Raw genomic sequence first — 17,996 nt, forward strand, 5'->3', positions numbered from 1 at the left:
CTTCTTCCGGGGGTTTCCTGACTTAATCTGCCTACCCATGCCGTTTATCACTGAGGAGGGGGCTCTGCCGATAGAGATAGAGAGGTTCAAGACGGGAAGCGCCGCGGTGCACTCAACCCGGAAGGAAAGCAAGTCCTTCTAACGGCATCTTCACCGAAGAATCCCGTCCACTGAGGGGACACTTATCCAATAATGCTATCGATATCTCTTTTCTTCCCCATATAAGTTTATTTCAGCTTCTTGGCTGTCTCCATCGGGAACGACAACCCAGGCACTCAGGAACGACCAAACAAAAACGTGTTTGGGTCCCATCCGCTGCTAGGGACGCTGAACCCATTAGAAAACCACCCACGTGCATGCCAGATTGCCCTGCCATTGGTCGCCGCCAGGGATCTCCGTCACCCAGCACAACTCTCCAAGCCCCGGGGGTACTATATCTCTTCGGACGAGATCTCGACTTTGAGCTTCCCCGAGGATCTATCTAGGTAAATTGACCCGGCACGGCGCGTCAATGGTCCTGTAAAGATTGAAGGGGATCCCGCCGCGATGGGGGGCTGGACGTCGACATTTGGTGGTATTTATCTAGGGCCCTCCCGCATGCGACGCTGCAGTGTAGCTCTCCCCAGGTTCATATCTCTCGCGCCTCCTGTCGACGATCGCTTTCCAGCAAGATGAAGGTTCTTGTGCTTTCCACCGTCCTCGCTCTTGCGCCTACTGCGCTCGCCGCCTGGCCGCAGGCCGAGGGAAAGGACATCAAGTTCACGTCTGTTCCTGGCTACTTCTTGCAGGACGACGCCAGTACCAACCCGACCGGCTTCGACTATGTTGGTCCACCACCTCCTGTCGCGTGCGAGTTGAGTCGGTGATCGCTGACACACACACCCCCTGTAACCTAGGCGACTGTCAACTTCGGTCTGCTCAACAGGACGTACCCGACCGACAAGCACTTCGACCCCGAGGGTGTCAAGACCCAATGGGAGCGTTTCGACCACTGGGTTCGGTACCTGAACTCGGGCTGCCGCAAGAACGACAGCGTCCAGTACAAGTTGCTGTTCATGGGCCGCCACGGTGAGGGCTGGCACAACGCCGCCGAGTCCTTCTACGGAACCCCCGCCTGGAACGTAAGACTGCGACGAGATACCCGTTGCGCTTCCACCGGCTAACACGAACAATTCAGTGCTATTGGGCTGAGCAAGAAGGCAACGGCACCGCGCGCTGGGCCGACCCGCTCCTGACGCCGGCCGGCGAGGCCGAGGCTTACAAGGCCAACGCCTACTTCAAGGACCGCTATGCGACCCAGAAGATGCCCTACTTCGAGTCGTACTACACCAGTCCCCTGATCCGCTGCGGCTACACCGCCAACATCACCTTTGGCGACATCGGGGTGCCCGCCGACAAGCCCTTTGCGCCCATCGTCAAGGAGGGCTTCCGCGAGGGCATCACGGTGCACACGTGCAACCGGCGCTCCGACAAGACGTACATCGCCGAGACGTTCCCTTCGTTCGAGTTCGAGGCCGGCTTCACCGAGCACGACGGGCTCTGGCGCCGCAACGAGAGCGAGACGGACGAAGCGCACGCGGCGCGGTCCAAGGCGGTCCTCGACGACGTCTTCCGCACCGACGACAAGACGTGGCTCAGCATCACGGCCCACTCGGGCCACATCACCAAGCTCCTCGCGTCGCTGAACCACCGCGCCTTCCGCCTGTCGACGGGCCAGATCATCCCCGTCCTCGTCAAGGCCGAGATCATCGAGCCGCAGCCGGACCCGACCTTTGAGGCGTACGAGCCGTACTCGACCTGCGACGCCCCGCCGATTACGAGCATCGCGGGCCAAGGCTGTGTCTGCGCGACGGCCACGTCGGCTCTGCTCCCAGCGGCGACGCATATTGCGGCGTAAGGCGGATGGGGTTTACGTGTCGTCATAGTTTTGGGGCCATATTGGTCCGATATCTGTAATGGTAATGCAATAGCAATAGTAATAACAGAAAGGACGGAGACCATGAGACATAGCCAACCAGCTGCACGCCTCGGACTTGGATGAGTCGCCGCTAAAGTTCGATCTGAAGCAGCCGCCTGATAAGAATCCGGATCAGCCACCCGGATTCACCTAGAGCAGACGGCATGGCTACGTGATGCAAGGGACGTCTGGTGCGGGAAGCAACTAATTGGCATTCGGCGCAAGCTCCATCTCATCAGACGGATGGTGCGGATCAGTGCTTCGAGCTAGGTAGTTTCCCGGGTCATGGCACGACGGGTGACCTGTCTTTGACGACGGTGGCGACGAGACCGTTCGGTAGTTAACAAGCACAGTCGCGCGGCTTGCGGCATGGTAGAGACTCGTCGGGCGTCCGTTCCACGTGGAATCTAGTCTGAGCTTCTGGAACCTTTTGGTGTCTTTTCCGGAGAGAAGGGAAAAAGGATGGCAGGCGGTGGAATGAGGAGGATCAACCAAGGCGCGTGCTCGTCTGCCCTACAGGCGAGGAGGGGCCGTAGCTCTCTCTCTCTCTCTCTCTCTCTCTCTCTCTGCGCTTTGGGCACCGCATCTGTGGTCGTTCGAGGTTTCCCCCCTCCCCTTCTGACCCAGACTACTACATTAGACGTAACGGCCTGGCGTCAGTGGCTCTTAGGAGCGCGAATATGCGCATGTTGCTTGTGCACGGCCTCTCGAAGGCAGATGATCTCCCCGACCCCGGAATGAGGGTGGGGAAGATCGGTGCGTTTCCTTGGTGACGGTCGATTTTGGTTTATAAGAGAAGCAGCGTACGTTTAGATGTGCTTTGGTGAAGAGGCGGGGGAGAAGGGTTTCACGATGGCATCAGACCTATTTAGCACTGCACATAACGGCCAAGAAGCGCCGGAACGGGAAGGGGGGGAGGGGGGATGCACAGCACGGCCTCCGGGGGGATTCTGATGAAGAAACGCATCCAGGCCAGTAGTCTGTCTGCAGGGATTGTGTTGTATTGTACTCCCCCCCGGCCGTTGGGCAGACAAAACATGAAGGCGGTGATATGAGACCTCTGTCCAATTGTGGATGCGAGAACAAGGGATAAGTGTCAACTCGTGGCCCTGAAGGTCGCCGCCCCGAGCGAGGCATGCGTGTGTATATATGTGGCTTGCGCGGTTCTGCCAGGTTCCCGTTCCTAGCACATTCCCCCTTCGAGCAGCCCTCGGCGAAGGAGGGTTCTTCCGCCGAAGCCGCAACCAAACTCGGCATCCCAAGACCTCGCCTCGCTCGAGAGTAAACCAGGTGGCTCTCGCCTTACCCCTCGCCACTCAGGGGTCCGGAATGGAGGCGTGTCTGGACTCTTTTGGAGAAACACGGCCACGACATCGGCCCAGACACGGCCGTCGACGGCGCTCAGTCACCAAGAGGAGTCTTGCTTGACCGCAGGGATTAAGGCGGCAAGGGCGGGCTTGGACAACGGACTGCCGGCATGGTCGAACTGAGTCAATTGGCTGCTGCACGAGGATAAGGAAGAGGAGGAGAAAGAGAGAGAGCCTAGAGCGGCTAGGCCTCGAAACTCTCTTCCTGTCGCCTGCCGGCTGCTAAATGAGAGGGATGATTGATGTATATTGATTGTTATTGTAATTCCGGCCCAGCGCACTCGAGTTTTTCCCGCCACCTCTTGTTGCTTCTTATTGATGCCTTCTTTCTTCTTCTTTCTTTTACGTGGTATCGAGCTGGAAAGGCCCCCCCCCCCCCCCCCCTGATAAAAGCTCGTCCTGTAATCGGCGACTCGACAGCCTTTTTTAGAAGAAATAAAAACTCTCCGGTCCCCGCCAAGGGCCTCAGAAAGTAACCAAAACGAGTTACAATTCCCGAGGTTCGCTTTCCCAAGCTACACAAAGGCGCAAACGGACAGGTTCGTTGCATCGGGAATCACTGGCCCATTTCTTGGGAACAGCTACACTAGTGTAGTCCTCTCAGCGACACATCCACTCCGTGTCCATAGTCCTACCCAGGTATCCGATCCTTACCTACTAACTCCCTAAGGGAGGGGAGCATACAGACACAAAACGCACGGCGTCTTTTTTTTTTTTTTTTTTTTTTTTTTTTCTTTTTCCCTCTCTCCCCGCAACCCCCCCCCCCCCCCCCCCACCTAACCGGCCAAACCCACGTCCAAGGTCCAAGCATTCGTGCCTGTTGGCGACTCGGAATTCCAGACACCCTAGGATATCACATCCTAGTTGTGCTCGTCCACTTTTCGTACCGTCGAAGCAATAATAAACCAAACACAAACGTAAACAGTACAACTACCGCTACTATATCTCCCGCTTGAAGACGCTTGACGCTTCACCCTGCCCGTCTTACTTGCATCACGCTTCGTCGCAGGTGCTCGTCAGGATTCGAACAGCAAGAAGCAACCCTCGTCGCCCGGCGCCGTGTTCCCTCCCTGTCTCCATTCTTCATTAAACTCAACCCGTAGCTAGCCGGTCCTAAGCCCAGCAGCAAGGGACACTGCATTAATTTCACGCATAAGCTAAACTCCTCCCCAATTTCACGCATAAGCTAAACTCCTCCCCCATCTCGCCGGCATTCAACAACACGACAAGAGCGGACCAACTGCTTCTATTGCGAGCGTCCAAACTATTTCCACCCTGCATGACAGCGTTTGTCAGCAGAAACCTAGCAAATAAGTGGTCTCGGGACGCGGAGCCGGCCAACCAGAGAGCCCCTGGCAGACGAAGCAATCCGAGCCATCGTAGTGCTAAGCAAGGGGGGAGAAAGGCGAGCCACACCCGCCAGCGACGGACAATTGAATCTACCTAGCGAGGACCGCGGCGGCACAAAGGAAACCCGGCCTTTCGCAACCCCGGGAGCCCAGCAGCAGAAAGTCACTCGCTCCTCGATAGTCCCACGCACGCGCGACATACCAACACTACAACCCTGTTTGTCCACCACATCTGGACCTGCGCAACACCAAGCCCGTTGACCGAATCGGCGTCTTGTCCGCTGCCCTCCGTCGCCACACTCCTGAACCTGGTTGTTGGTTGCTGGCCCCCTCCCTCTATCGCTTTCCTGACGAGCGGCCCCCGTCGCCTCCGACTTCCAGATCCATCCACCCCCCGTCGGCAAGCTCTTTCCAAGGACTAGCCGCCTGGTCCTTTGGCGGACTCAAATAGACATGCAGCGACCAGGCGCGTTACCCGCGTCCGCCAATACACCCTTCTTCTCGTCCTCCTTCTTCTCTTCTTCCTCCAAGTCTCGCCCCGGCACATCATCAGGCGAGCAGCAGCAGCAGCAGCAGCAGCAGCAGCAACAGCAACAACCTCAGCAGCTACAGCCCCAGTCTCAAATACCACAACCGCAGCTCTCGCCCTTCTTCCCGCCGTCCTCCGGCTCCAGCATACTGCTGAAGGATCGCAAGAATTCCTTCAGCCGAAAGACTTCGTTCAGCTCCCCCTCAAAGTCCAAGCGCCGCGCTTCCAGTTCCGGCGGAGGGGGCAATGTCGTAGTCACCGACCGCAACGTCCCGCCCGCTCTCCCCGACTTCGCGCTCGCCGCCGCCGCAAAGATCACCCGCGAGACGGACAATATCCAGAGCCCCGCCTCCACCGACAGCTTCACCAGGATGCTGGGCCGTACGCAGACGGGCTCGACGAGTCTCGCGTCCGGCGACCGCCTGCAACCCCCGCCATCTGCGACGCACCCCAACATGTGGCAGTCGAGTGAGTCAGTCGTGCTGCACATGCAGATGCTAGAAATGGCGAACAAGAGGATATCCACGTTGGACTACCTGCGCAAAGCGTATGTGTGCCCCCTTTCCCCTCACCTCTCTCGTGACATGTCTTGGACGGCGGCTGACTGGCACCCGATAGCCATGAAGGCCGAGTATACTGGTTCAACACGATCCTATTCGACAAGCCCGATCTGGCCCGTATGCCCTCCTACGAATCGCGGAAACTCGCTCGCCGCGCCACGAACTACCTCTTGCTCGGCCTCTCCCTCCCCACCATCGTGGATCTCTATGCCAACACCCCTATCGAGTTCCTCCGCAGCCTGAACAACCTCCTCCAGGAGTTCGAGTCGTTCCAGCAGCTCCACAGCGAAGGCGGCAGCTCCACGAGTTCGCTGTCTCGCGCGCGGCTGCCGTCCATGTTCAGGCGTCAGGGCGCCAAGTCCCGGCGCAGTACGAGTGGCGCCAATGACATTGGGTACCCGACTGACTCGGATCCCGCGAGCGGCGGCAGCTACGGCGGCATCGGGGGCTCGTCGAGCGCGGGCGCAAGCGTCATGTCGTTCGCGTCCAGCGACAACGACCTGCTACCGGGCGAGGTTTACACGCACCTGCTGACGCCGTCGCTGCCGTTCGAGCCCGATTTCTACGAGACGTTTGCGACGCTGTGCGAGGTGCTCATCGACGTCTACACCAAAGTCCTGACCCTGGTGCCCACGCCGAGGGAGACGTCGACACCGATAGCAGAACTGTTTGCGAAAGCGGACGCCAAGGTGCGCAAAATCATTGTGCAGGGCGTCGTCAAGGAGTTTGAGGACAACAGCAGAACGCACATCAAGACGGAGATGGGCAACATCGGCAAGGTTGTGCTCGGGGGCTTAATGTGATGTCCGGGAACACGCCATATGGCATAATGCCGTGAAATGAATAATCTGCATGTTTATGGAGTTATTAGGAGGGTGGGGGGGTAATGGGTGGGTGTACGAGAAATGGTAAAGGGTGGGCTGGCGTACGGTTCACGACTTGAAGGCTTCATTCCAATATATACCAAGGATTATGTTTTATTACTATTTGACTGTAACATTTGTGCGTGGGCCAAAGGCGAGAGAATTCTCTGGCTGAAAACAGCTGATATTGATAATGCAAAAAGAAAGATGTATGTAAAAGTGTTCATCAGATACCATAACGCATGTTTTGTCGTCACAATGGCGGCCCCTAAGGACTCTCACCTCAGTGCTTGACTCTATTTGGTAATCATCATCGAACATGAAAGGAGTTTATCCAAATAGGACCCTCTCGCCAGTCCGGGGCATCATTGACGGAAAGAGACTTCCCACGAAGTCCAGAGTATAGGTGTCTAGCCCCCATTGCGGACAGGCAAGAAATGTCCAGGTTTGGTTTGAACCCCCCTCGCACCAAGAATAAGCCCCATCGAGTAACCCGCCCTCCCCCGGCGAAGAGGAGGGCGCGCAATCGCATACCTATCGATCTCGACGAAAGACCCTCCGACGAACCCTTGAATTCGCCCGGCAAGCGACCTCTCCCACGCGGCCACCTCGTCATCGAAGGCACCTGCTCCGCACAAGCGCACCCAGCCTCCCCGGTCCCGGGCGCGGACTCATATCTTCATCCAGATGGTCCCGGGACAAGGCAGATTCGGGTCTCGAGAGGAGCAGAACACCAACGATGTAGCGACGGGGCGGGGCGTGAAAGAAAAAAAAAGAGGCCATTACGTCCGGACGCAGGTCTTGGAGGTCAGCCGCTGTGCTTCTATGGCGGCGCGTTTCCGCGGCGTTTTTGTTCCTCCCCCCCGGAAGGGGGAAGAATAACGTGTGTCCGGGGACTTTCTCCCAAAGCGCTGTTGGTCCAGGGGACCGAGACGCCTTTTTTAGAAAAAAAGACGTCTCTGTTTGTGAGCTTCGATGGCGATTTGTCGGGCGAGGGGGGTTGGAGAGGAAGAAGAAGGGAAGAGGATGTGTGAAGCTCGAAGGGTTTTTTTTATAAAGAAAAAGTCGAGCCGCAGGTGGGGCGCCCTCTGTGGCTAGACCTAGCGCCAGCCTGAGGTCCCAGTTGTGGCTTGACATCCAGCTACGTTGGTTAGTGCTTGCAGTTTTCGTAAGGCAGGCACGCAGGCACCACCTGCCTTGTGGCTTTACAACCAATAGGGAAGCCGCGTTCACTTTTCGCATCGCGACTGCCTTCCTGCCTGGGTTACTCGTAGCTTCCTCCCAAGACTCGATTTCAGCAGCTATATGAAGCTGGCGTCGACCTTTGAATTTCCTTTAACCGTTCGACCTAGCAAACCGAAACCAATTGATGCACATCCGCTTCCACGAACGCTCCGAATCGATAGCTCTTCCACACCTATATTGATCGGCTTACGAACGACATCATGTCGGGCCTGTTCGGCAGCGCGTCTTCTTCTTCCTCGAGCAATACTGTCGGCGATTTGAAGCAGGACGTCGCGCTAAACAACCCTCCCGAGGACAGCATTTCGGACCTTGCATTCTCCCCGGCCCAGAATCAGGCGAGTGACTTTCTGGCTGTGGCCAGTTGGGACAAGAAGGTTAGAATATACGAGATTGCCCAAAATGGCCAGAGCGAGGGGCGGCACGCCTACGAGCACGATGGACCCGTGTTGAACTGCGACTTCTCCAAGGTAAGATGACATGGCACACCCTCGGATGTGTGTATAGCATTTTTTGCTAACCCTACCCCCGAAAAGGACGGAACGAAAGTCCTCTCCGGCGGCGCCGACAAGGCGGTCAAGGCATGCGACCTTGCTTCGCAGCAAACAATCAAGATCGGCGAGCACGAACAGCCGGTCAAGTGCGTCCGCTTCTTCGAATCGGCCAACGGCACCATGGCCGTGTCGGGCTCCTGGGACAAGACGGTCAAGTACTGGGACTTGCGGTCGCCCACGCCGGCGGCGACGCTCACATGCCAGGAGCGCGTCTACACCATCGACGTGCGCAACGACCTGCTCGTCATCGGCACCGCCGACCGGTACATCAATGTTGTGGACCTCAAGAACCCGACAAAGTTTTACAAGACGCTCCAGAGCCCCCTCAAGTGGCAGACCAGGGTCGTCAGCTGCTTCACCGACGCCGCTGGTTTTGCCATCGGCAGTATCGAGGGCCGTTGCGCGATCCAGTACGTCGAGGACAAGGACGCTAGGTAAGTTTTTGACGATGGCCACGAGTTCCTCCGCGAACGCAAGGCGCGCAGGCAGACAGTCGGCTAACACACCCTCTACAGTTCCAACTTCTCCTTCAAGTGCCACCGCGACCCCCCGGCGAACAACGTCACAAACGTCTACGCCGTCAACGACATCTCCTTCCACCCCGTCCACGGCACTTTCAGCACCGCCGGCTCGGACGGCACCTTCCACTTCTGGGACAAGGACGCGAAGCACCGCCTCAAGGGATATCCGAACGTAGGCGGCAGCATCACGGCTACCACCTTCAACAAGAACGGATCCATCTTCGCATACGGTATCAGCTACGACTGGAGCAAGGGCTTCCAGCACAACACTCAGCAGTACCCCATCAAGGTGATGTTGCACCCCGTCCAGGCGGACGAGTGCAAGCCTCGTCCGACGATGAAGAAGCGATGAGCGAAGCAGCGGTGAAGTAGGCGGGAGTCTCGCGTGGGGACGGAGTTTTGGGCATCCGGGGGGCATGCTACGGGGAATGCCTTACCAAGCGACTAGGCGTAAAGCGTCCGAGGCGGATAGCAAGCAGAAGGTACCGCGCCGGGATGCCTATGTAATGTGGGAGGGAGGGGGGTGGAAGGAATCAGGGCCTTCAGATGTCAGCAAACCAGCTAGTTTTCACACGGAATCGTGGTATCATGCTCGCGATATAGGAGTGTTGGGCACAGGGCGATACCAAATTTGGCAATCAAAAGTTATCACAAATCACAAAGTTGTCCAAGTGTTCATCCGGGGCAGAATGTGTTTTGACCAGGATCTCGTCCTTTATTTCTATATTTTGTATTTTCCTGATCGTTTCACAGGATCATCAATTGGAGCCGTGGAATTCATAACGGGTTCTTATGCCCAGTTATAACATCTCGCAGTCTCTCATCCTTTTGGGATAAATAGCTTCGTCCCTTCCCGTCCCGTCCCTCGGTTTCCGTATCCATACCCGCTCATCAGGTAGCGATTAAAAACATGTAATCAAACCCAAAAAGAAAAAAGAAAAAAAGCCCCTAGCGTTGCAAACTGCTTCTTTCCCGAGCAGATTCAACCGTCAAAGAGCATCAACCGCTTTGCTTTGTAGTTTCACATCATGATAATCGTCGGCTCCTCTGTCTCTCTGTCTCTCTGTATCGTCTGGTTTCTCAACAAAAGAGGAGGGCGTCTCTGCGAGTGGGATACATGTGACCCAACCCCCAACCCCCAACCCCCCCCCTCGTCGCCGTCTAGAAGGCGGCCTTTTGCTGCTGCGAACCCATGACGTCGTCAACGAGGCCCTTCCACAGGTCTCTCAAGCCGGGCTGGGCCTCCTCGGCGGCGAGCTCGCTCTCGTGGGCCCACTTGAGCTCGACGCCGTCGACGCCGAAGGCCTCGACCTCGGTGAGGGCGGCGGCGGTGACGTTCTCCGGGTGCGCGGCGACGATGGAGATCTCGGGCCTGGAGGAGGGGAGGACCTCGTCGGCGGGGGACTGCTCGTAGAGGGAGCGGTGTTTCGTGGTGAAGGCGTCCGGGAGGAGGGGCATGCGCATGCCGGCGAACTCGTTGGCGGCGGGGAGGGGCTCGTAGGACATGGGCAGGGTGGTGAAGTCCATGGAGGCGACGGGGCCGCCGGCGGAGGGCGCCGAAGAGGCGGCGAAGGTCTGCATCTGGCGGTGGGAGGGGGAGGCGCGCGTAGGTTGCGGGGTCGGGCGGTGGGTTGTTGTGAGGGTGCGGGCGGACTGGCGGCGGGTGTTAGTCCGTGGATCTTTTTTTCCAATTTCTCCGAGAAAAAGTTGGGGGAGAGGGGAGAGGGGGGGGGGGGGGGGGGGAAGAATGAAACTTACATCGTGCTCGCGGGGGCTCCGGTTCTTGAGGAGCTCGGCGTACTTGGGCATCAGGACGGCGCCCTTGTTGACATTGTAATGGGACTCGAGGAGGCCGCTGGAGCGGCTGGCCGTGGCGGCCGAGTTGAGGGAGCGGGTGAGCTTTGCGACGGGGGCGGTGATGCGCGACATGGTGACGGCTGGGTGGTGGTGGTGGTGGTTGGGGGAGCTCCGATGAAGGTGGGTGGTGTAAGTGGTGCAAGTGCCGACCAGGCTAGAAGTATAGGTTTGCTTGTGGTTGGGATGAGGAGACGTAGGATGGTCTGGACAGTTGGTGAGAAGAGAGACGAGAACTGGGAGATTGGTCGGTGATGAGTATGGTGGCACGATGAGCAAGTGTGGAGGAGTTGGAAGCTACAGAGATGATGGACGGTGGGAGGGGAGCAGAGAGAGGGAGAGAAAGGAGGGGGGTTCGCACGGCAGATATACGCACAGAGGTAGTGACGAGGGACGAGGGACGAGGAGGGCGGGAGACGGATTGGAGATCAGAGACATGCTACAGATACCACCACGCACCCACAGCCGCCCACCCTCTCCCTCTCTCCCTTCCTCTCTCTCTCTCTCTCTCTCTCTCTCTCTCTTTCTCACAAGGACAAGCGTTCACACCCCTGGGCCTGGAACTGAAAGCGGGAGAGATGAGCTAGAGCCAGGTAAGCCAGGTTTGGATTGGGGGTGATGGGATGGGAGCCCTGGCGTCCCAGGTCTGGGTTCGTTTTTGGGTGATGATGGGACGAGAACGGTGGTGGAATGGCTTTACGGTATGGATGCTCTCTCCGCGGTAGCAACCAGGGCGCCGGGGACATGAAAATGGTATAAAAACAAGGGTACTTGACGTTGTAGGAAACGGGGAATTGGGGATCAGGTACAGGTCACACCCGTCGTCCGTGTGAGAGGTACGAAGGAAGTGGATGTACCCGGAGGTCCGGTGTGGACAGTACGGCGGATGGGGAGGCGCAAGGTCAGCATCGGCAGCAACAGCAACAGCAACAGCAACAGCAACAGCAACAGCAGCGTTGTTGGCCCAACTGACTAGGTACCGTCTGCGGTTTGGATTTTGGCTTTTGGCGGATGGCGAGCCGGGTGCCGGGATGTGGAGCGGGGTGGGCTGTCCCTGTCGAAAAGCCATTTTCTTCGCTGATTACTCGGTGGGATTTCTGTGTACCGGACCTGTGGGGGTCAGCACACACCCAAGTTGTAGGCCCCAATCAGTGAGTCGGGCGAGAGACAGAGAAGAGGGAAAGAGGCTCTGGTGCGAGTAAGTGACATGGCCCCTGTACAAAGTATCGGCTGGTATTGTTGAGGAGGGATCCAATCAGGGTCAGCAGGGGGGAAGCACACAGGGGACGAGAGTCAATGTACGCTACCCGTACTACACTACATACTGGGTTGGTTGAGTGGGGCCATGCGATGTACGTGTCGGCATTCAAAGGTATGTTTTGGGGTCGTCTTACTTACTCTTAACACCATCACTATGTATGCTATTGCTCGTACATGAGGCGAGCACTGGACCTCTCTCGGAGACAGACTTGTGTCAGACATAACAGAAACTACCCAATAGAGGGTCTACAGGTAGGAGTGGGGGCCAGAACCGGCCGATCTGCAGATACACTACTATGTATACTACAGTTGACACGGGAGAGAGGGAGGGAGGGACGCGCGTGAGCTGTCGACGGGGAAGAGGGGGGTGGGTGATGGTGCAGAAGTGGCATGCTCAGCGGTGGGAATCTATGAGGTTGACCGCTGAATCTGGACGAGCTGGGATCAGGTTTCGTGGACCGACTTTCTCGCGCGAGGCGCCGGCTAATATTACTAGTAGACTGACACGCTGCCGTCAACGCCTGCGTGTCTCTTGTCTGGACTCTGGAGGGGCTTCTGCCATGCTGCATAGCAGTAGGCTGGAACGGCTGCCGTTTGCAGAATTGATTTGCATAGTGGGGTTGGATGATCAGGGCCTTGGCAAATAAATGCAGAAATGAGGCGACGTGAAAAAGGGCAAATGGTACCGAGAGAGCGAGGAAGTGCCTGAGAGAGTGAGAATGAGAGAGTGAGACAGAGAGAGAGAGAGAGAGAGACGAATGGACAGTCTCAGCTTACGGAGCACAAGCCAGCCCGGAAAGGAAATCCGAGCGATCAGGCACTCTGATGAAGCAGCTTCGTGACCCTGCCAAGGCGAGCACCCAGGCGGGATGGAGGAATAGTGTGCATGCGTTGCCATAGCGTGCAAGGTGCTCGGACGACGACGGGCGGAGGGAGCCGTCGCAGGCATCAGTGTGCTGTGAGCACTCGTCCGTGTGTCACGGTGATATTTTTACGAATCCATACCGCGTGTCAAAAGATTGCCGGGCCATCTATCAATCTCGCACGCAGGGTTGGCCGAGTGGGCGGGAACTGTCAAAGGAGGAAGGAAATAACGAGGGAAACTCGAGGCCGAGGTGACGGCAGATCCCAGATCTTCCAAAACCCAAGGGAGAGAGGTGTCCAGTCGTCGTTCGTTGCATTGATCGCTCCTTGATTTGCGGACCAAAAAAAAGAGCAGAGACAGACAGCCAAGAGCGAACTTCAGACAGACACGTTCCGACGTTTCCAAAAGCTCAAGCTCTCTCTCTGCGTGGAGCCCTCCTCCACACCACCCCAGGCGATACCGATAAGAAATGGGCCGGGCTGGGGTGACGACAGTTAGAGGTTCTCAACAGAAACCAAATACATACACAATCAAAGTCTCTACTCTGTGCATAACTGGTAGACGGATGGTTCGCCAGCCAGCCACCGCAGCTGCTTGTTGCTGGCCGGCACCGTAGGCCCCGCTGCATGAACAAGTCTCATCTCTACGACGTACTGCGCCAATCTTGCGGATCTGTTTCGACCCGCGTACGTGTGTGGTATTCCACCGGGCTTTGCTATTCCTGTCTGTTTGTTTGTTTGGTATGGAGTCGGGAGTGCGTACACGTAGTCAGTCACTGAGTGTTAGATACCACGTACGTAGCGTACGGCATTGCCTCTCTGCCGCGAGATATTCAGGGATGATACGACGGCAGCGTTGCAAATCATGCGGTACCGAGCCCGTATCCATCGAAAATGCTTGTTGAGCTGAGTCGGGTCTGGCTATGCTATGCTATGCTGTGCTGTACTGTGCTTGTTGACCACGCAACATAGAGCTGCCGGGGTGCAACAGCTCTCAGGGGAAACTCGAGGCGAGCAGGAACATGAACATGATCAGAAACCGGAACCGGGGCCAGGAGACTGGGCGCCATGCCAGACTCTGGAAGGAAGAAGGAAGAGACCAAAGCTTCGAGACGTTGAGGGAGCTTGGGCCAGTTTGCGGGCCTCTCCTTCTTCCGGTACGTACCTCGTGTACATGCTCAGGCAGGGAAGTAGGTACCTAAGTACTTGCATAGCATACAGTGTACGTACCTCACCTTCCCTACACCTGAGTAGGATTCTGTTGGCTGCTTCCCGCACCATACCACACCACACCACACCACACCACACCACACACCAACAAACACGCACCACTAAACACACACACTCACACTCACACTCATACTCACACTCACACGGCAACCCTCACTCACTCACTCAGCTCACTGCTCGCAGCTTACGGCTCATACTCGCAGGACGCAGGAGAGCTCTCACACTCGCACCACTGACAGCCGTCACTCCTACACCTCAATCCACCTCAATCGAGCCATCTTAAGCACTCGGATGAACCGTTAAGGCACGGCTGGTCTCCCGCTTGGCCATTGTCGACCGAGACGCGCATTGGCACCTCCCCCTTTCGTCCCCTCTTCGTATCCATTCCCGCTTCTCCTTCTTTCTTTTTTTTCCTTTTTCTCTCTCTCACCTCAATGCCTTCCTTCCCTCTTTCTTACCCGGTTCCACGTCCTTTCTGGTGTTTGACCCTCTCGAGTCGATTACCGTATCCTCTCAGTAAATTCGCCCATAGCTAATTGACGAGCTAACGGCAAGGAGCAAAGTGGCCGCTTGTGGCGCTAAACCTATTATAGAAAGCGGTCAGCCTATCCACTTATCCACCAACTTGCCCACTTGCCCTTTATTTACTGTTCTGACGCCTTAACTTCCTGCTGACGTAAATGACTAATCCCTGCTTTTGCCGTTCTAGATCCCTGTTTCTGCCAGCACACTATACCTCTTACAGCGGCCGCGATACCCCTTGCCGTTAGCTCGTGGATTAGCTATGGGCGAATTTACTGAGAGGATACGGTACGTCCTGGTGTCTGGTCTAGAAACAAATACGTGCTTGGCATCTTCCTCGCCCGTCTGTCGCCCTGGAGCCCAGGAGGGTTGGTTCGCTTCTCCACCCCCTGCCACGCCTTGTCTACCATGGCATGCTGGGGCAAGCGTTGCTCCCTCCCTGCCGCATTGCCGCTGGGGGGCAGGCACTAAGGCACGTCTTCAAGGCGGTCCCTCTTAAGGTGCTGGGGGGAGTGGATTTGCAACCTGCGACCCCATGATCGCTTGCGTCTCGGCTGGCCATGCCCGAATGAGGTTCTCTCTATCGACTTGACTGGCTGATTGGCCCTATGTCGTGAACAAGAAGTTCCAAAAGGGGGGGAGGGGATGTCGTTATCCTGAACCTCCCCCTCGACGATCGATCTGGGCCAAGAAAAAACTACCTACCTGGTGGAAATTGCAATTTTTGTCAATGATGAGGGGGCAGGAAAGCATAGTCAGGTTTCGACAGCCTGGCAGATAGTGGACAGGGCGAACGACCAGGACCCCCGGGTACACGGTGAGAATCTCAGATGGAGGCGAGCTCGCAGAGAGCTCTCTTGTCTCACCGCTTGGGGTTCGGGGCTGGCAAGACGGGTCCACTGCTCCGGGGATGGGGTGCCGCCCGCCGTGCTTCGTCGACATTCCTGGAAATGCCGTCGGCGTGATTGGTCAGGCGGGCGGGGCGATCGGCGGCATGGCCAGATCGTTGGGAACCTCCCTCTGCGCTTTACCCGTACTCTGCTCCCTCCACCACGCTTGCTTGTCGCCGACTCGCCATCGACACAGCAAACCGTCTCCGACTCGACAACGCAGCGTGCATCGTAAGAGGCGCTGGCTAGAGTGGCAGCTGCCGCCCGGAGCGAACGTCAGGCACCCTCCATCGCCCCATCGCCTTTCTTCATTGCAAATACAGCGTTTGCTTCGTCACTGGCTCCGTACCCATGCTCTTCTCACCCAAATCTCACCAAGAAGCTTATGCAGGCTACACATCGGACGGCGTCTCGATCTGCTGCTGTCCGCCGGTTATAAGAACTCGGCATTACTTTTTGCCCTGTGAAATCATTCAGAGACAGGCGAAACGACGCAAAGGCTGCCGAGGACGTGTGTTGTCAGTGACGACGGCTGTCTCGAGAAGCGCCCGAGGCCAGCGATGCAGACGTGACATTCTGATACCCACGCCCATGCGAAAATAAGACAGTGACACGACCTGCCCCCAGAACCCGAAGGGGAGGGAATGCCGCCGAAGTTAAGACCAATCCGTGGCCGTGGGGGTTCGTTCGTACATATTTGCTTTGCCCTCCCGTCCTGGAGGAGCACAGGGCGAGCGAGTCTGTGCGAGGGAAACCCCAAAGAAAACCAGTGGCCTGGCACCCCAAGCAATTCTTCGAGATGGGCCATGAGCTTCCAGTCTGTCCTCTTTCATTTTTCTCCTTTCTTCTTCCTTCTTTACCCAGCCCTGTATATCTAGCACCTCTCGGCGCTCGAGGCGGCGTCGGCGTCGGCGTCGGGCGTCAGCGGCCGTGCTCACGCTGCCACGCATCTCGCGTGTCGGGGCCGATTCGCCCATGGTAGTACTTGGCTAGTTTATGGGCTTTGTTTCTCCCGTCAGCCGTTTAGGAACCAGAACTACCCCCGCGAGGCGGATCGCGCCGTGGGAATCTGCACACCAGTCGAGCAGGTACAAGCTGGAATGATGCAAAAGGGGACTGAAGGGCCGGTTGCCCCTATCTGGCAAACGCTCTATCCGCGTCCGGCCTGGCGTTGACTCGCTCGTGTGGCCGCGGCGGCGGCGATTAGCAATCGAGGGACGTGCTATGCGTAGACTGGGACAAACAGACATGTTCCTACGCCTTTCCGCCATGATGTGCATGCATGCTGTATGCAGGATGCGAATGCAAGACTGTCTGAGAAGGTAGGTATGTATGCGATCGATGTATGTACGCGACCGATTATACGATATAGAACAACAGATAAGCACCACGACGAGGAAGCACCTTGCGGGATTGGGGCTAGAGAGTTTCGATCAGGAACGCCAGGTTTGGCATTCCATTTTCTCCTATTGGGCAGACATGATAGAGGTCGCGGCCGCCCCCCCGGCTCACCGCTCATTCTGTCCTTGGGGGAGGATGGGGGGCACCTTCGGATGATCATCAGGGAGACGATGTTCAACTTGAGGCCACGCCCAAGGAGGAACGCAGAAAACCCGCCCCCCCGAAGCACCTGGGGCAGGAAGAAGCTAGCATATTGTAATTATTACGCAACAGGATGGTAATATTATGGTGTTTTCTCTAGCGCTTACTAGTAATCTAACTAGAAAAAATACTATATAATTAGTAGAGGATTTCCTAATAATCAGCTCTAACGCTGTTCATTGTATGCATGGAATAAACAATCAATTGTTTTGGCCGCTTGTCTGCAGCCACACATGTGTAGAGTCGCTGCATCACCCAATACAATTAGCCACTCAGTCTTGATAACACAGCTCTAAGCGATGCAAGAGTGGTTGCCTCTTTCCGCACAAGGCTGTCGTGGAGCTGTCAGGTGTTTCCCTGGCAAAGATACGTTGACACTCTTGGAGAATCTTCCAATATTTTCAGGCAGTGGTCGTTCCAGTGAATGTGCCAAGCGTGGCGACAGCCAGAGGACTGGTCCATTTCCATATCAAGGGGGACATCGTCGGTCTAAAGACCATGTAAAGGTTCTAGGGGGGGGTTGGATACCGATCTCCAGTTCGAGCACCACGTCGCAGAAATGGTGCCAAGCAGCCGTGAAGCTGTACTGGAGCTCAGTTAACTTCAGCTCCTTTCGCTGTCAACAGCGAGACAATACTTCGTAGCAGTGATGGAACCCACAAGAACTACGCATCGACCATCTGGAAATACAGTACGTATAACGCAGCGAAGATAAAGGTTATTAACAGGGCGCAGGGGAAGGGGCTAAAGTGATTACGGAAAACATCAATTCAGCGGCTAAAGCAGTTACTGAAGCAGAAGCTAACATACAGTCGACTTGCACTCTGGAATA

The 17,996-nt window shown here is 56.6% G+C and overlaps 6 protein-coding genes across 6 annotated transcripts; 4 read left to right on the plus strand and 2 right to left on the minus strand.

Moving 5' to 3' along the window:
* Positions 1-671: 671 nt before the first annotated feature.
* Positions 672-1,897, plus strand: LY79DRAFT_516904 (phosphoglycerate mutase; the record flags this gene model as incomplete). Its single annotated transcript, XM_060554870.1, has 3 exons — positions 672-824; positions 897-1,121; positions 1,178-1,897. The coding sequence occupies 3 exons, from the start codon at positions 672-674 to the stop codon at positions 1,895-1,897; spliced, it is 1,098 nt and encodes a 365-aa protein (XP_060413390.1).
* Positions 1,898-5,126: 3,229 nt separating this feature from the next.
* Positions 5,127-6,565, plus strand: LY79DRAFT_590752 (uncharacterized protein; the record flags this gene model as incomplete). Its single annotated transcript, XM_060561195.1, has 2 exons — positions 5,127-5,749; positions 5,821-6,565. The coding sequence occupies 2 exons, from the start codon at positions 5,127-5,129 to the stop codon at positions 6,563-6,565; spliced, it is 1,368 nt and encodes a 455-aa protein (XP_060413391.1).
* A 1,261-nt stretch (positions 6,566-7,826) lies between these two features.
* LY79DRAFT_229919 (WD domain-containing protein) lies at positions 7,827-9,719 on the plus strand. The gene is made up of 3 exons (XM_060551669.1): positions 7,827-8,337; positions 8,404-8,855; positions 8,937-9,719. The coding sequence occupies exons 1-3, from the start codon at positions 8,071-8,073 to the stop codon at positions 9,292-9,294; spliced, it is 1,077 nt and encodes a 358-aa protein (XP_060413392.1). The 5' UTR covers positions 7,827-8,070; the 3' UTR covers positions 9,295-9,719.
* Positions 9,720-10,085: 366 nt separating this feature from the next.
* On the minus strand, positions 10,086-11,279 carry LY79DRAFT_608318 (uncharacterized protein). The gene is made up of 2 exons (XM_060561906.1): positions 10,701-11,279; positions 10,086-10,595 (listed from the first exon to the last, which is right to left on the minus strand). The coding sequence occupies exons 1-2, from the start codon at positions 10,869-10,871 to the stop codon at positions 10,104-10,106; spliced, it is 663 nt and encodes a 220-aa protein (XP_060413393.1). The 5' UTR covers positions 10,872-11,279; the 3' UTR covers positions 10,086-10,103.
* On the minus strand, positions 11,255-11,749 carry LY79DRAFT_555932 (uncharacterized protein). The gene has a single exon (XM_060557969.1). It carries the CDS (start codon positions 11,540-11,542, stop codon positions 11,324-11,326), a length of 219 nt encoding a protein of 72 aa, XP_060413394.1. The 5' UTR covers positions 11,543-11,749; the 3' UTR covers positions 11,255-11,323.
* A 1,702-nt stretch (positions 11,750-13,451) lies between these two features.
* On the plus strand, positions 13,452-14,433 carry LY79DRAFT_633316 (uncharacterized protein; the record flags this gene model as incomplete). Its single annotated transcript, XM_060562212.1, has 1 exon — positions 13,452-14,433. Exon 1 carries the CDS (start codon positions 13,849-13,851, stop codon positions 14,431-14,433), a length of 585 nt encoding a protein of 194 aa, XP_060413395.1. The 5' UTR covers positions 13,452-13,848.
* Positions 14,434-17,996: the final 3,563 nt, after the last annotated feature.

Source organism: Colletotrichum navitas (genome assembly GCF_030913465.1).
Source record: "Colletotrichum navitas strain CBS 125086 chromosome Unknown LY79scaffold_35, whole genome shotgun sequence".
Classification (NCBI taxonomy): domain Eukaryota; kingdom Fungi; phylum Ascomycota; class Sordariomycetes; order Glomerellales; family Glomerellaceae; genus Colletotrichum; species Colletotrichum navitas.

Excerpts from the sequence above, each read along its gene's own strand:
- LY79DRAFT_555932 (XM_060557969.1), bottom strand. The coding sequence starts at position 11,542 with ATGTCCCCGGCGCCCTGGTTGCTACCGCGGAGAGAGCATCCATACCGT.
- LY79DRAFT_608318 (XM_060561906.1), bottom strand. The coding sequence starts at position 10,871 with ATGTCGCGCATCACCGCCCCCGTCGCAAAGCTCACCCGCTCCCTCAAC. Across the intron at positions 10,596-10,700 it reads GGAGCCCCCGCGAGCACGAT|TCCGCCCGCACCCTCACAAC; the intron begins GTAAGTTTCATT and ends ACCCGCCGCCAG.
- LY79DRAFT_229919 (XM_060551669.1), top strand. The coding sequence starts at position 8,071 with ATGTCGGGCCTGTTCGGCAGCGCGTCTTCTTCTTCCTCGAGCAATACT. Across the intron at positions 8,338-8,403 it reads TGAACTGCGACTTCTCCAAG|GACGGAACGAAAGTCCTCTC; the intron begins GTAAGATGACAT and ends ACCCCCGAAAAG. Across the intron at positions 8,856-8,936 it reads GTCGAGGACAAGGACGCTAG|TTCCAACTTCTCCTTCAAGT; the intron begins GTAAGTTTTTGA and ends CACCCTCTACAG.